The sequence below is a fragment of the Bombus impatiens genome, unplaced genomic scaffold (genome assembly GCF_000188095.3).
Source record: "Bombus impatiens unplaced genomic scaffold, BIMP_2.2 scf_0263, whole genome shotgun sequence".
NCBI classification, from domain to species: Eukaryota; Metazoa; Arthropoda; class Insecta; order Hymenoptera; family Apidae; genus Bombus; species Bombus impatiens.
Genome location: NT_176682.1, coordinates 789,534 through 808,025, shown reverse-complemented (window position 1 = coordinate 808,025; position 18,492 = coordinate 789,534). Strand labels below are relative to the sequence as shown.

General features: G+C 39.0%; 1 protein-coding gene across 3 annotated transcripts in view; it reads right to left on the bottom strand.

The window, feature by feature from the left end:
* Nucleotides 1–18,492, bottom strand: part of LOC105680626 (transcription factor kayak) — a 35,275-nt gene that overhangs the window by 1,812 nt on the left and 14,971 nt on the right. Inside the window, exons 1-3 of one of the 3 annotated variants that reach the window (XM_012384477.3) lie at nt 8,421–8,908; nt 807–1,247; nt 1–207 (exon numbers count right to left, since the gene is read on the bottom strand). In XM_012384477.3, coding sequence (XP_012239900.1) covers nt 1–207; nt 807–1,247; nt 8,421–8,489 — 717 coding nt within the window. In that variant the 5' untranslated portion in view covers nt 8,490–8,908. Of the gene's footprint in view, nt 208–806; nt 1,248–8,420; nt 8,909–18,492 lie in introns of those variants that run through there. The other 2 variants (XM_033320234.1, XM_033320235.1) reach the window with 2 other exon arrangements.

The following is an 18,492-nucleotide window of genomic DNA, read 5'->3' as shown; positions in this document are numbered from 1 at the left end:
GACCGCAGCTGCAGCCGCAGCGGCGAATTGATCCTCCGTTGGAAGCTCTGGTTTTATCACGGGTTTCACATCCGGAGGAGATGCTGAACGAAGTCGACAGACCGCTCTGTGAGCTTCTAGGATGAATTCCAGTTCGTCCTTCGCCTGCTGTAGCTGCTGAATCTCTTCTTGCAAGCTTTGTTTCTTCTGCTCCAAACCCTCAGTCTCCTGTCAAATGAATTCGTCGTGTTTAATTCGTGTTTCATTTTTTCAACTTAATATTTGAATTACATTAGCACATACAGTGTACATTATAGTCTATCTTGCACATATGAACTTTTATTTCAAGCCACTGATACTTCCAATCCACGTAAAACAAGTGACAATGTATGCCACCGATTGTACACACGTACATATCTTGAATTAAGAATTGTACAAAAACAGTGGAGCAGTCAATAAATTAATATTCTTTTTTTCCACGTTAGAATATTTCTTTCTTTCATTAGGAAATCTAATTACAGAAAAAACAGCAATTGTAATTTCGCAAATATGGAATGGGATGATATGATAACCTTGCTGTTCTCTTCCCTTCCTCTTTGCATTTGCATCTCTTCAGATATCTTCTGAAGATATCTATCTATCTTGAAATATATATTCTTTATTCATGAAATTCACAAAAGGCAGTAAGATTACTATCTTTGAATTCAATACTGAAATCAATTACTATATAAAGTATCTATATTTTAACAATATCTATTGATATATAACATCTATTTCAGAGGGGAACAGCAGGATTAAATTCAGAACAGATTTCATCAATTACATACTTCTAACAGGGCATTGGTATGATCCATTCTCCGCTTGCGACATCTAGCTGCTGCCATCTTATTTCTTTCTCTGCGGATCTGTCTTCGTTCCTCCTCCTCGGGGGTCATCCCGATCGTTCTGGTAGGCCTTCTGCCACCCATATTACGTCTGGTTGGCTGTTGTGGCTGTGTCTGTTGACTGTCCACGAGGGTGGTATTGGCGGCCACAGGGGCGGCAACGGTGGTGGTAACAACGTGATGCGCCGCCGTGTTTTGCGTTTGTGCCGGCGTCGGTTGCGAAGGTTCCACCAACGGTGGCACGAACCCTGCTTCGCGACTGTGCGACGCTGACTCGCTGGTCAGCTCTAGAAATGTTTGCTCGATGCTCCGGAGCGTCGTTGGCGTCAACGTCGGTGTCGTCCGCGTCGGCACTCCACTGTGTAGTCCGTCCAGAGAAACAAGCTGCAACAATAAAAGATTTCAACACATTAATTTGATGTCACATGATTATTATTTTAATTCGAAGTACATGCTTTTCAAATATTTTCTCAGTGGATAAAACAGTGCAACGATTTCTTTCTGGCTGTATTTTTATTTAATTATTAAAGAGAATACATGACTGACACCTTAGTTAGAAGCTAGAGTAAAAAATAATTTAAACTTTCGTTATTATTACGGCGTTTGAGCTATCCTCGGTATATTTCAATATTTGTTGCACCAAAAATAGCACTACGTTTGCCTAAACCGCAGAAAAATATGCTTATTAACTACGGTTTAAACATTAGTCCTCGTTATTGTGTAGAATCAGCATAAAACGTGTAAAAATAACGACTAATGTAATATATTGGTTTTCAGTGACAGCAATGATAGCACACGTATACACACATATATACATACACGAGTTTAGGTGAGAGACGAGCGACTGGTGCGCAACTCGATGACCATGCAACACAGAGCATAAAACGCGAGTTTGCCAGGTGCGGATAGATAACAAAACAGTTAGGAAACCGATGTTTTTCGTCTGCGGAACGCGATTGCCTTTCAAACGAATTGCGCGTTAGATCACCGCTCGTTTATTGCTCGGCGAGATATAAAAGAAGTTCGTCGGTCATATTATCGACGAAGTGCTGTTAGGCAATGAAACCGATTCCAATAACCGCTTTCGTTCCATGGAAAAAGAGGGCGTTGCGCAATAACCGTAAGAAGAAAAAGGGAGAAGGAAAAATACGGGGAGAACGAAGGAACGGTAACGGAAAGGTACGCGATATGTACTTCCATCAACGTTATCATTTCTCGCTTTTCGCTTTGATATCGCGAACCAACGTTAATGCAACGAGATGTTTCAGATAAAAATATCCGTGATCCAATAGTCGATAAGCTATCGGCGCGAACTAGATCGCATCTGGGGGCTGCTCGTTTCAAGGTACGCAAGTACACATGTTTATCGTTCGGTATCATCATCGCTAAAATTACAACGAATTATCGCGATGTTCCTAATAATTATCCACAACGATCGGTTTCCTCCCTTCTCTATAATCTTCGATTTTGAAATCTATTTACATGTTCCGATGTTGGTTACCTTGCGTTCGAAAATAGCAGTGGCGGGCCTTTTAAAAGTTACATCGATTTAATGGCCTTACGTGATAGTCAACCGTAATTTTAATACGACTCTCGTAACATACGATATTAACAATAGGTGATGTTAATCTCTCGGCATTAAGTATGAACACGTGCACAGAATACGTTATGAATGTATATGTGTGTGTGTGTGTGGTATAGTATCGTCTGGGGGGTACTATCGACGAGAACGCGCCACCTGTCGTGTCGTCTGTTCTTCCGTCCACGCGATGAAATCGAAACCATCGATTTAGCTATCGAAAAATCAATTGGTTTATTCCGTGACACGAACCAAAACAGTCGCCCGCGGAAACAATTGGTCGACTGGATGGATTTCATCGACGTTATAAAAGTGTGTATGTCTCCAACTACGGACGATATTAATGACTTGGCTCGAATCGCAGCTCACGTAGCGACAACCTCGCGTTCGCCATCGCGTCGACCAATCGGCAGACGGGGACACGCGCGCGACGTATTATACCCGACGCACACGTTTCCCAGAAAGCACAAAAGGACGCAGGAAGGAGAAGAATCGCGACCTTCAGTCTCATAAGGAGACGAGAGACAACGACACCAAACAGCCGAGGTCTATCATTTCTAAAATTACGAGCCGTACTGATCGTTAACGAAGGCCGATTCGCGCGGGATAGATAGCGCACGTCAGAGGAATTGAACGTTTCCCAGAGTTCAAGCATCATTGCACAGGAATTGCACATCGAGATTCTTCAAATGGAAAGATCGTGATAGATCATCGATGACATCTCGCGTCTAATCTTGTAATTAACTCAATGTCGTGCTCCTCCACGTTTTATCTTTCATTCTTTTTTTGCTTCTCGCTAGGTAAAGCAAAAAGAAGTTCGCTGAACTTTAAAAACAGGTTATAAAAGTTCAAGTTACAACGGTGTCATCTTTTAAGTGACATTACCAACGTGATACGTTCCTACGTTAATTTCCACAGTTGAACAACCTTTTGGCGTTAATAGAAATAAGAACCAAGATCACTAACCTTGCACCTATCTATATAGCATTCGAAATGTATATGTATTCTAAATTGTGTGCTATTGTCTATCAGTTCATTAACACTTGTCAGAATGCAAATATGCTTTGTGAATCATATTTGAAGAAGCTGGCTTAGAACTCTTCCACTTTTGCGTGAGAATTTATTATGCATGTATTTATAACATGATTACGATTCATAATCGCGGGGCTACCACGCTGCCGCGTGTGTCATCGCTAAAATTACTTAGCATACCAACGGGTAGCGACTTTAACAGAAGAGTAATCACCCACCCACAAGATTCACCCACCTATCCGCTCCCTGTTCGCGCGTAAACTTGTGGAATGCTCGGAGCGATAAACTTAGGCGTTACAAAATTGTTTTCGCGCGTCACACTGTTCTGGAATTTCAGTTTTCAGATACTATTCCTTTATATATCTACGAAAACCACATTTTTTCGTAGATTTTAAAACCATTCTTTTATTCACAAATTGGATAATCTTCTAAATTTCTTCTTTGAATATTCTTCCGTTGTTTTATGTATAAAAAGTTAGGTTAGACGGGGTTAATTCATCGTCTCGACCTTCGTACGAGTTTGTAATTTGCTGTAAGCTGTGGCTGATGCGTGCATGCGCATAAATCAGACGATATATGCACTTGGAAGCTGTCACGTATACATACGTACTCTGTATGATTTTTCGATTTGGCACGATCTGAAATTTACAGCCCTGACCATTTCGAGAAAAAGCAGTTCCGTTATAAACTGTAGTTATTGAAAGCTTGATAAATTTAGAGGGATTTACCAGCGTGAAAATTTATCAGTCGTTATTTACTTCTTATAAGCTATAACTGTGGTTTTTTCTTTATCAGATTGAAAAAAAGACACAAAGGTGTGGCCCTTATCGTGTCACACTTACCCTTTAAAGAAAAGAAAAGGAAACCGATATACTCGATTTCGTTTATCTAGGAAACACAAAAAACGACATTCATTTGTTTGCATTGGAGGATTATCGAATTTACCATCTTAAGTCGACTTGTATTTATCCGTTGCGAAAGCGATAAAATGATTCTACAATTCTTGTTGCATTTAATTCCTATTACTTAATTATCAATTACTCATAAAAGTATTAAACATTTATGAAAATTTTGTATGACATATGACAAGATACAAGTATCATGATCACATTGACAAAGTTTGAAACAAATATGAAAATGTATATAGAAGTTACAAGATATTTGTTGTACACATACACTTATGAAATTATTTAAGCAATCAATTGTCCATTACTGAGTCCACCCTTAGCGTTAATTATATGACAACTTACTACTGCAAAATCAATTCTTATGCCATTAAATATAGAATTTTGATGGAACAAAAAGAAATGACTGCGGATATTAAAAAAAGAAAATATAAATTTGAAAAGTTGAAATTCAACGAGTGAATGAAGGTTAATAAAAGGAAATGCTTGCGCTATCAGTCTTTTTAGTGGTCACGAGACTGCGATTATTACCACGGCCACGGCACATTCGTTAACCGACGGGCCGTTCACCTTACCGTGCATCGTCAGTTTGAATATGTCAGACGATATGTGGCGCTGGTGGATGAACTCTGTATCATTTTGTCAGACGTGTCTGTGCAGGTTCAAGTCAACGGCTGCCCGAAGATCGCGTCACGACATGCTTTCGATCGACAACATCGTCCATCATACTCGTGTTTATTCTACTCAAATATCTATCATAAGATGATAATAATTCATACTAATATTAAAATAAATCCAAAAAGAGAAGAAAGATAAATAAAGAAATTTTTAAGAAAATTCATATAAATGTCAAACGTTTTGTTTATTAATCATTTTTTTAGGTTAGAACAAAATTATATAAAACTATGAGAGTCCTAAGAATCGTATTTTACATGCGGTAGTTATAGTTACTGGAATATATTGTCCCGCATTAACATGTTGCAACGGCAAAATGCATACATATATGCATTGTTTCTAGAAATAGCTGTCTACTCTCGATTCTAGTATCTACCGCATCGTGCATCGTTAATTCAATCGCGATGAGAGGTATGCAGAAACATTGATCGCTGCGTTACGTGTTTTTTTCCGCGAGGCAACAAATATTGTAATAAATCAGGCTTTCCATTTTTTACTACTGACTAGACGTTTATGGTAAATAGATAGATATTTGCTTCGCAAATTATCATCGTGTAACTACATCATAGATAGGCTTACTATACTGAAAACTAATATCCACTAATATTCAACAAGCATACATACGTATTTCACTTTGCTGCGTTCTTTTGCTTACCTACAATCCAACTGTATCCACTTGAGTAATGATAAAAAATATTACATATATGAATAAAATAAGAAAGAATGATTATCGTATTCTTTTTAAAACATTATAAATCTTTATTGTTTGTTAAAATGAGAGGAAAAATGAAACACAGAAATTCGAGAATCGCATTAGAGTTAATATGAACACAATATCTATGGAGTAAGAAATGTTTTACAAGACAATACACAATTATTGACATGCATCTCTACGAGGACAGCATTTCAATTATCGCCGAGAGATTGCGATTTTGAAATCAATCAAGCAACAAGGTCATGCAAACGTAGCAGACGATAACAAAAAATCAAGATAGTGGAGAAACGGATATAATGGTCGGCAAATGTCAACCCCAATGACACCCTCGTAACGAAATACTCAGAAATATTTGACGCAGATGCGCAATGTGGTTTTTTTTCGATGTCGCCGTTGGTATGCAGCACGTCTTCCGTTTTGTGATGTAGTTGTTCTCTCTCTCTCTCTTTTCCCGTTGTGTTCGACACCAAAGACAAGAGAGAGAAGGAGAGAGAGAGAACTCGCACGAACGCAGTGTGCTCGCGCGCGCGACATAACGTATCCGAGCAACACACACGACCACTCTTTCTATAAATAGATGCGTTTGCTGTTTTAATCTGCCCTGGGCCCGCGTTACGAGCGGACAAAGGGCGATATCAGCAACCAGAAAATCATTGCGAAACGTACCGCAGTCAGATATTGGCGCAACATTTTTTTAGACAAGGAAAAGATAGTAAAATAAAGAAAAGATTAATTAGAAAGAGATAGATGATGAATCGGTGAACCACCACTGTTCTCCAGGCATTGCACATACGCGTCGTAACTTTATACCGCGGAAAATAGATTGAAACAAATTCACTTTGAATATAAGGGAGCGATACAATAATTGTAATTGGATATATCAATCATTTAGTGAGGTAATGCGTAAGACTCGTATAAAATGGAACATATAAAGTAACTAACATACTGTATTGTTAAGATATGATAATTATACCATTGGAATAATATGTACATTACAGAAAATATATAAAAATTATTTACTATAATAAATTACTTTAGAAGTCTACTACAGATACAAGAAAATTTTCATGACTTAAAAAAATAGTTTATCATAATATTATAGATACTTCAGTTTCGTCAAACTTTAGGAAAATTAATAAACTGGCAAAAAATTGTCAAATACGATTTGATAAAACTATTGTTCAATGTCCGAATGGCAGATGAGAGAACTATGAATATCGGGAAACATATCTGACGGTAGTGTGTATGCGATATTGGTTAAGCTTTTAACAAGGCACTATATTCGCGCCGCGTCTTGAACATCGAGGTTACTTTTTTCAACCGGCTGTTTTTCTCAAAGACACGTGGTATAGTTTCAGCGGTTTTTACGGGTACGTAAAAATATTCATTCCGCGGTTTCATGCGCAACCTGACCATTCGTTTACGATCTGTTTGTTTCATCGAAGCCGGTGGAACTTCCAATCGTTATTGCACAATATTGCACAATCCCTGCTCGTCCGCATTGCAATAATGGCCCCACATACGTTAACAGGCAGCTCGATAGTGTGGCATTCGCGTGTCGAATAGACTTTCTCCTTCAAGTTCATCCGTCGCGACCGCCATGTTGTTTCTTTTTTCGCGCATCTCTCCTTCCTTTCCCGCGTTCGTGTGCGCGTCAGAATCGCGTTCGTGCTCGCGTCAGGACCGCGCGCGCGTGCCTCGAAAGGAACGCGATGAAATGTGGATACGTTGTTCCTCGCCAATTTACAATTCTTTCCAAATTCGAGTCGACTTCATTTGGCTCGCTCGACTCGAACCGTGCACCACAACGTGAATGAAAGACTATTTCGGAGGCCTGCCAAGTGGTGTGTTTATTTTAGACGGTTGCTTTCGAAGCCCCTCGAGGTCCTTTAGACATTAGACTGTTTTCTTCAAACAGAATGCTACTTTGTGAGAAGGAACAATGTAATCGAACGTGATCTATCCGACAACGATAGGCAGTAGACACGTTATCCTCTAGTAGGTCCGTTCAAAAGCGTATTGTACCATCTTTTAAGCGATTTTCTAAATTTAGACTCGCTGCTTTCACACGCGGCCTGACCGTTTGTGAATTAAACAGACTCTTTTTTCCCTCTATGCGGTTAAATACACGCGCTTCTCTTATCGCGACAAGTTTCTAAACAACGAGACAACTCGTATGGTTTTAAGTCTGTCACGATATATGACTTAACTAAGTACACGATTTCAATGTTTCTAGATTTTTCTCAAGCTTCCTACTTAGAGGACATGTGGACCCGAACGCGGTAGCGACTGTTTAATGCCTGGATCTATTTACTGGTGTAGGGTAGAAGATACAGCTTTAGTCGAGTATCCGTCTCTTTCAAAATAAATCTAGCAGCTGCTTCAACAAGTCTCGCTTAATGACACCGTCATTTGTTTGGTCGTAAACAAAAACAGCATATGCTTGACAGCGCTAGATAGGTTATGTGTCTATGTTAGGTTATGGTTAAAACCACACTAATCACTGTAAATCCTATATCTTAGACATTGTTACTAGCTTTTCGACGAAAAACGGTTTGCCCCCAAAACATTGAGAACAATTTTACGTTGTACAGTATGAAAGAATAAAAGTGGAAGATTTTGTAAAAATCTGCAACATGTATGGGGATTACCTGCTGATAAAGCAGTTCCTGCGCGAGGATATTAGCTATGTCGACTGGATCCATGGCGGTGGCTGCCATAGTTCGTGGTATCGGTTAATTCGTTCAGTTATTCGTTTCGTCGTCGATAGAAATAAATAAATAAAATTAATAAAAAATCACGTGAGAGGAGAAGGAAAGGGAGACGTTTTTATAGGAAATACAGGAAGCAGGGTCGAAAGGAAAGTACGAGCGAACTCGTTTTCGTGGAGGGTTAACGAAAAAGAATCTAGGGGCTTAATGTAAGAAAAAAGTAATTTCAGTCGATCGTTCGTTCGTGAGAGATCGTTTGGACGTCGGTGTGCGCCTCCCCTCCCCTCAATCTCTTTCTCCCTCTGTTCTGTTTTACACTCTCGATTCTCCTCCCTCGTACACGCTCTTCTTCTCACTTCTCGAAAGAGTTCGTCACCACTGCGTCCTCCACCGACGCCTCTCTTACACTGAGCCTGCCGATGCCGTTCTGCTCTTCGTGGCCATACGCGACGAGGAAACCTAATCTAAAAATAACCTTCGAATTTCGAGTATGTGCGCTTGACAGAAAGAGACGACGAGAAAGAGAGAGCCAGACGAGAAAAAGGTGGGAGAGATTTCCGCGCCCTTCTTTAAATCTGCAACATGCTATTGATGAGCTTTCTCGTTATTTCCCGTATGTAGCTAAATAAAAATAATTTTTCAAAAATTCAGAACGGATTAAATTAGGTTATTTTATAGATAATTTAATGAAACTATTTTCTAAGAACTTTTTTACAAACTAATTTTTAGCCAAAGACTATCAGAACTGAATGATTCGGTTGATACTGGAGTTGCCTACCAAGTTAGAGACCCGGGTTCAAATCCCCTTCGTTGGATTTTAATTTTTCCCTTTAAATATCATATTTATGTCCATAGCGTTTTATGACTCGTGAAAGTGTTCGAAGACAAGCCTTTGGTAGTTAATGCAAGTGTGTAGCCAAAGTTTATGACCGAAGAGATAAGAAAGGGGTGCCTTTACGACTTTCTCCATTGTTCCCCGCTCGCCAACAGTGACATTCTTTCGGAATCGCGTAATGGTCCGAAGTTTCCAACTTAACGCTCCTACCGATTTATCTGTAGCCACTGCGTTCCAAAAGATTTATACTAATGCGACGAAACCTTTACTAACTGCGAAAATATCAAGTATCGGCACACGCTATCTTTGAAATCGCTAATGGTCTAAGAAATTTGCATATCCGTTCTAAAAATACAACTATTCGAATTAACTTTATTTTATGAATAAAATATCATTAGTAACCTACATATAGAATTAGGGTAAAATGTACTGATATATTACTGATATATAAAATTAGAATAAGGTATAATCAGTAACATAGAATTTTATCACTTTGGATACGTTACTAGGTTTGAAGTTAGTTAATGGCGTTACCAACAGACAAGTTAATACTCGCGAGCACGAAACAAATTGAAAACAGCCGTAACACCAAATACCAGCTGATACTTGAGAGCTTATTCGCAGTAGAGCAGCGGCTTTTCCCAGCATCTCCGAAATTCCCAATTGCGCGTCCGCCTGGAGGATCTTAATTAACCCGAGTTCTAAGTTTAAACACCTGTGGAGCGTCGTTTGTCGTCGACGCCGGCCTCCCCGCGATTCGTCGTCTTGGAAAGGGGCCAAGAGGTCTCTTCGTAGAATTCTCGACCCAACCGAGAAACATTCCGATCCCGAAAACTTCACGAAAATTTCGCACCAGTTGTTTCATCGAACTAATCGATTCCTCGACTTCATAATGTAATCTCTGTTAAGTAAGATTTCCCGGAATAAGCTTTTTACTCGTTATATTGGAATTGGTTGGATGCGATAGTGAAACGCATGTTTGGACGATATTATCGTTTATCGCGTGAATCGTTTCCAGGATGTGGCTTCCTTCGTATACATCGCTTCGTTAAAGATGCGTACACAGCGCCACCATAGCCGCAGCTTTTTCTTTTAGTTCTGAAAATATGTTTGTGCGCATGGTCACCTGACAAGCGTCTGGGACTACATCAACGACGATTATCATGACGGTTAAAATGTCGAAATGTGAATGTACTCGTCATTTCCGTCGTGTTATTGGTGATATTTTTCTGTGACGTTGGTGAAAATATGGCGATTAGCAGTTACTGTTTACGACAAAGCAAGTCGACTGGTTATTTAAAATGAGTATTTTAACGCGTCTGTCGTGACCACGCGAGGAGGAGAAGAGAGATGACGATAATTAGAATACGCTACCCGCTACGCGGTAGCGGAAAACCTGTTCTCTTTTGCGTCATTCGGAAATAAACGTGTCCCAGCCAGTCACGAAGTGGCTCGTGAACACGAGATGGACATTCAAAACCAGCTTATCTCCGCGACTTGATACGAAAACATGTGTGCCAGCCAGATTTCAATAAACAATCTCCGGTGTTTTATCAGCCAGTAGTGCTCGGAATTTTTAAACACAAAACACCATGCAACACTGCCCGTAGTATCTTATTATGTTACCCATAAATACAGATCATCGTGTAACGAAAACATTTCTTCTATTTGACTCTTCAAAAGTAGCATTAAAAACACCAGCTTAAAAATATTTATCTTTTGATCTATGAAAATAAATATTCCGAAATAATTGAATGACTTGAAAAATGGTAATAGATTTTTGTCGAGATGAATAAAATTTTTGCAGAAATAAACATTTCCGCGAAATACACTGAGCTCTTCGTTATAACCTATTATCCATATTAATCTAACTATAGCAACCCTCCTCGGATATCTCAATGCCTTCCCTTCCGCCCACGCGTCAATTTCAAATTCCAGGAACTGCCAGCATATTTCCCGGCCCCGATAAGAACACGGAGGGCGTCCAATTAACAGGAAACTAGCGGATCTGAACCGTTCGACTGTTCGCCGGAACGACAAATTTGCATCGAACGTTCCGTGAGATCGCCTACCTCGTTTCAATACAATTTTACATTAACTAGATGTTTCATCTAGTCAAACTAGACGCGCAACAAATAGGAAACGATTTGATTTTGCGTAAGAAGATCGTGGTCAAAGATTGACTAATCAAAGGTCCATTTGCATCGATTATTACCGACTGACGATATCTTTTCTCAAATGGATATTTTTGATTTACGTAATAACATAGACATCCATTGTAAGACCGGTACAAGGTGGTAAACGTAACGCGTGCCTGAGCGATCTTCGGTATCTGTTCTGAATTCTATTTCGCTTTTTTGTTTTCACGATCAAATGCTGCAGGCCCGTTTACATTGGTTAATTATGCGACGATGAGACCGAAACGCTTTCGCACGTGGCGTCTCAAAACAAAATGAACACGGTGCACAAACGGTCGGGACATAACGGACGGAGCAACGATTTTTCCACGAAAACCTTTCTGCGGAGGGCATTGAAATGTCAGGCCAAGATCATCGGAGCGCTCAACTCAGCTCCGTGGGCGACTCAAGGACGCGTTCCCGGCCAAACAAATTGCGACGGCGATTCTTCTACGATTGAACAATGTAGTTATCGTTATTTTTTCCCCGGCTAATTACAGGTTTCGGCGGAAGAACGATTTCTCCGCATTACGTTTGCTAGTAACGCAATCTAACGATAATTTGTTTAATCTCGTAGTTTCTCTCTATTATTCTCTATGCTATCTGGTAGACGACCAATGAGCGATAAGCACCAACAATACGAAACGGCGCAGATAGAATAAAATACGCGATAGTTCGTATACAACGATACGGATACAATTATCTAGCTTAATCGAACGTGTAAATAACATTTCTTACATATATGGTTGAGAATGCGTTCCAATTTCTAATCATGTTTTAATCCCCCTTCGATGGACCAATTGTTACGTGTTTCGCATAATCTATCGTTCGTTATTGCTATGTTCCCGGCGTATGTGCACGGACATGTTTCTTTTTTTCTCTCGTTCTGCGTGGCCGTTACGCGACGGTTGCTATTACGTGGTAAATAATAACGCAATTACGTCGTTGGTACGCGGACCGAGAGGCGTTATCGTGGTACGAAACGAAAAAAAGACATGGCAGACTGCTGCACGACATGGACACGCGGCCTTGGATAACAAAGGAAATCGTTTTTACTTTTCGAGTCCTTTCTAAATGTTAAAAAAGAAAAAAGAACACATTACAACACGCTCGATTTAAAAGACTTCAATTGTTTAAACGGAATTTAGATTTGAAAGCACGAATTCGAAATGAAATTCAACTTTTAAAATTCAGATTCATATTCGAATCTAGGAATTCAAGCATATGTTCAAATTCCAAAATTCAATTGCAAGTTCAAATTTAGATTGAAATCTAAATTTAACTGAAGTTAAAATGTTGTTGATTCACTTATGCAATGCAAAATATGCAAAACTAGTTTCTCGTTTCACGTTCTCATATAAGGAAACGATACATGAAAAGAAGTGAGAAGAATAATTCCGCGTAGAGGTTAGGAAACTCTTTGCTCTGGGTACTCGTCTCGAATCACAATCTCCTATATGCCAGTCCTCTTCGGAAACAGAAAACTTAATAGTGGAATAATTTTCTAATCATTTATTCCGTTTGCCTCGCTGTTCTTCATCTACGAGCTCGATAGGGAAACAATAGTAATACTATGCGCAAATTACACGGAATTCTAAAACCAGAAGTTATCTACATACGAATATGCAAAATATAACTTACAAATGTAAGTTTTCCACTATTGGAACGTAATTCCCATGAATTAACTAAAACAATCCATTTATCGTGTTTCTATTTTCATTATAAAAATTATAATACACTAGCTTTTATATATATATACATATACACATACACATTAACAAATAAGTAAAATTTAGGAAAGAAAAATCTCAAAAGAGCATCATCTTGTTTTATACGACTACATAAATGCATACGTGGCCTAATCAGTGCCACGAATCCGAACTACATGCTACAATATCCAATTAGTAGCGCAAGAATAACGCAATTACAGATATCAACTTGATCTATTAACCGAGTCGCTCTTTAATCAGAAGTTTCTATAATCACGAAATTAGAAGTACGCGAAGACAAATCAATTGCAATTGGGTCGATTTTAATGCCTGTAAATGATATGATATGATATGATACATTATTAACAAAAATAGACCGTTAAAAATCCTTACATAAACATAATATTATACCCAGGAGATTATCAACACCAGTTACGTCTTTCCTAGTTAACAGATTAAAAATTAGATAGAAATTTTCCATAACGAAGAGAACGAGTGGTCGAGGCGTTTAAATTTAACCGAGGCTAATAGAAAGCTCGTGAAAAATCGGACCGTTTGCAGTAAGGAATATATCTCTCCCCCGACAATCCGACACATATAGAAACGTTAGAGGAAGCGGACGCTAAAAAGCGCGATCCGGCGCAAACATCGATGCACCGTCAGCTCTGGACAAAGAACAAAGAATGTAAACACGATAACACGCGGCGATCGACTGCGCGCTCACAACTTTCCCCGTTTGTTACGCTTTTTTACCGTTGTGTGCTATACCATGTAAGTTACATAACGAACAAGTTCATTTTCTATGCTGTAGACTGTAGACACTCGTTGGTTCCTATCGAAAAGATAGGGAAATGGGATAGGTATATTTTCGATCGCATAAATATTTGCAAAACATTATAACACATTCTATACAAATTTTCAAATGACTCACGCATTTATCTTGGTATTTGTATATTATCGATAAAATCTTGAAATGTTAATACTTTTAATATAGTTAGTTGACATATAATGTATCGCATATAAGATAATATAATATATTAGTATTTTTTAATAGCTTATGTTGCAAATTATTTTACTGATAGAATATAATTGTATAGAACATAGGATTTATTACAATATATATACATAGTTCACCGCGTTATGAAATGTTATGTCGGTTCATTATTATATGGGTACGATTCCATACAATATCAAGATACGCTATCTATAGTAAAATAGCGAAAATAAAATCGCGTGAGACCGTTAAAACGACGTTTACGCGTTATTCGGTAATTACGAAAGGGAAACACGTACGGTATTTCCGGGAACATTATCGACTCGGGACGTCAAGGTTTCGAGTTCGAGTCCCGACTACTAGCCGATTCGTGAAAGCTTACTTATATGTACGTGGGAAGAGGCACGTGCACGAAGCCAACTGTGACGAGTCTAAAGTGCATCGAGCGAAAGAAAACAAAAAGCACAGGCACCGGCTATCAGCCAGGAAACAAGATAACGATGCTATTAGAAAAGAAAATATCCAGCTACCATCCTTTGTTCGATGTCCATAAATACTTCGAATCCACGATCGGGTCCGCGATTCTTTTTCTTTCGCTTTTTGTCATTTAGCCTCGAGCTCTTATCGCGGAATTCATAATCGTTCCTTGCGTGCATCAACAATAACGTAACGTTACGGCTGTCACGCTTGCAGGACACGCTTAAAAAGTTGACCACTGGTAAACGCACCAAAAATGGCAATGAATTTTTAAAAGCGTGAACTCACCTCGAATCCTCGGCTCCTCGCGACCTCGTGCCTGTTCACGAAATCTATATCGACTATGCGTACTAAAATAACGCAGTCGATGTACAGAAACAATTTCTCGTTTACAGACAGAACAACGTCGATTATTCTGTGAAATCGATTTCGATTTGAACTCTTGAATTCGAAGAATCGTTACGAGATTAAGGGAATGCCAGCGTTCATTGAAATCGTCGAGAGAAAAAAGAAGATAACGAGGAAAAGAGAGACGTACGAAACTTCGCTGAACAACCGCGCGCAACGGCAGTCGTAATGACACTGACAGTGCTTCTACTGCTTCTGTCATCGCGCTATCACCACATGGTCGCCTGGTCGGGCTCGGCCTCGCAGCTTCGGCTATCTTCGGATATGCTCGACTCTTTTCTCGAGAGGATACGCCAGCAACACAAGTGCACGTGAAACACCCGAAGGAGAGACGAGAGAATCCTCGTGGATAAAAACACAGAAAAAGAGACTACAGCCACACGAGGGAAGAGGTTGCATTAGCCGGGATAAGAGATGACTTCATTCCGGCCACCGAAACGCGATCGAGAGATGGTTCTCTCTCAAACACGGGGAGAAATCGCAGAAATCTTTCAATCACGCTAAGCCATCGTGTTTCAAGGTTTTTTTTTGGGGGGGAATTTCGGGGAAGTGTAGCCGTTCAGGAATACTTGGCATTTCCGAGTACCTCGCGAGAGTAAAGTTTCAGCGCGACAGCTAGAGTTCGATTGTCGGAATCGTATCTTGCGTAACACAGGTTTCTCTTTTGTAATATTAAAATATATACGTATATCTATGTATATAATTATCATAAATCGAATAAAATTGGGACCGATAGATAAAAAATAAATATATGTAATAATATATTGTGTAATATTTATGCGACAAGACTAAACGTTTTAGACGTATTAAATATCAAAGTATATTAACCATATCGCAAGAGACATATCAACAGCGCTCGTCGTTATCGAAAACGGAAATCTCGGGATTTTTCCGAACGGCATAAAAGGAACGCGAATGGCTATCGCTTTCAAGTCACGTGGCCCCTTTCATCATGCTAGGAAAAGACTCGATCGATCGACATCGATAGACTACGCGAACGATCCACGGGATTTACATAAATGCATCAAGTACATACGCGCATGTATTAACAGCGTCCGCAGACATCTGATTACTAAATAGGCGCCGACTGCGTATGAGTCACGAGGATTCGATAGCACAAGTCACAGAATCATCGTACCAGGAAAATCGAAATCGAGCACGTGTCGTTGCGTCATACTCGAGGACCTCTTCCGGTTCAAAACGCGACTTCTACGAATTATTCCATAAATATAGAACATCGCCGACTCGATTTTTATCGCTCCTGGGACCGTTATTTTTCGTCGATACTTTCCATCGCCTTGAAAGTCCCGCTCGAAAGACACACGTGACGCGATCGCGTTCCGAGAAGTTTTACCGAAACAGAAATATCATTTTTCTTCCTCGTATCTATATAGTTGTGCAAGTAAACGTTTTCACTAAACTTCACTAGAGTATACTAAATATACTAGAATTGTGTTTAACATCGTGTTCTACACAAGAAAGAGGGGATTATTCATTTCCAAGATCGGTTTCTTAAGTCGGTTATCTTATTGGTGGAAGCCTGTGGATGGCTTCCGTATGGTAAACCGTTCCTGTGGTAAATCTTCCTCTAGGGAAATCAGTGGTGTTTTCATAAAAAACTGTAACGATAGCGACCAAAATGTTAATATATTATGAAATGAAATACAACTAAAATTATATAGAGTTATATATAATTTAATTAAAAGGATATAATAAAAATTATATATAATTTAATTGAAAGCATATAATTAAAATTACATATAATTTAATTAAAAGCATATAATTAAAATATATTAACTCATGTCGTCAGCGTTGCTCTAGTTTAATATTTGATACTAACGCATAATATCTGATAATTATGAAAGAATTTCAAGAATTTCTATAATATTCTGTTTCGCCGTTATTTCTTCCATAGACCTACTTATCACACAGCCAAATTTAACATACCCAATTCACTACAATTTTGTAAAGTTTAATGAAATTGAAGTATTTATTACATTCTGATAAACTGTTTTCTTTCCGATTACGTAAAAGTTTCCTTTATATCTGAAATTTACATAACAAACATTGCGTAGACTATAATTTTTGACAAGAAATAAGTTAAATCTAATTGTTCTATCTTTTCTGTATTCCACAGTACGAAGGCGATACAATTCGAATAATTTCCTGTTCTAAAATCGACGTTTAAGGTACAACGATTTAATGATCTAATGTACTCGACTTAATTATACCCCAATGATCCATAAAATTTGCTAACTTTCCATCAAGCGTATACAGATAGGTGCACACGTAGAAAAATGTAAAATGCAAAAGCCAAGCCATAAAGCTGCATACTCTTCTTTCACATCTCATTTAAGTCCGGTCCAACGTAGCCAGCCTCTCTTCAGACAGCATCTAGGGCTCTTAATTGAAGTCTGGCCTTTCCTGAGTCTCGATTAACGATTACCATTGAGAACAGTGCTTCGTTGTTGGTCGCACGCCGCCTTTTCCACGAGTAACGCGCACCCTTTACAATCGTTTCTCAAACAAACACGCTTGAATCTACGTTTGAAACAATTCATTATGCGAGAACACACGAAGGGACTTAGAATTATATTTCTTAGGTTCTTTCATTATAACGGAGAGATATTATAGAGATTCATAGAATTATGTTTGCTAGGTGCTTCAGCTAGGATTACATTATTTTACAAATAAAATTACAAAGATTACAAATGTACAGAATCATATTTTCTATAAATACTTTGTTAAAATTATATTACAGATTTATAGAATTGTATTTTCTAGATTCTATGGCTAGAATTATATTAGAATCGTATTCTTACGAAACAACTGTATCCGATCGCAAATGACCCAATGGATGTAACACGAGTTAACTAGAAGTTCGAATATAGCGAAAAGTACATTTCTACTATTAAAAGAGCCTGGTAAATCAAAAGCCTGAATAATCGACGTTTTACTGTATCCAGAACACGAAGAATCCACGCGACGTTCCTTCCGCATGCCCTTGACAAACACCATGTATCACATTCGTTATACGGCACAAAGTACTTGGACTGGTCTGTCAGTAGTCGATAAAACGACGTAGATAAGAACAAAGTGCTCTGACTGACTGTTTTTAGCACCGCACTCCGGACAAAGCCGAAGAATGAGAAGCAAGAAACGATGCGATGGTGGTCCCTCAAGAGCGTGCTTTACGTTCAGAGGTGAACGACACGACGGAGAACGGGCTTTCCCGGGGTAATTTTGGAAATTCCCTGCACGTCACGTCCCTGTCCTTATTCGTGCTCGCGTTCACATGATATCGTACTAGTTTTATCGCGGTAATGAGAATCGCTTTTACGGATGTGCTTCATATAGGTCAGTTCTATCGTTGATCGTTAATAAAGTTGCTATAGAACGTTCTTTTGGTGTG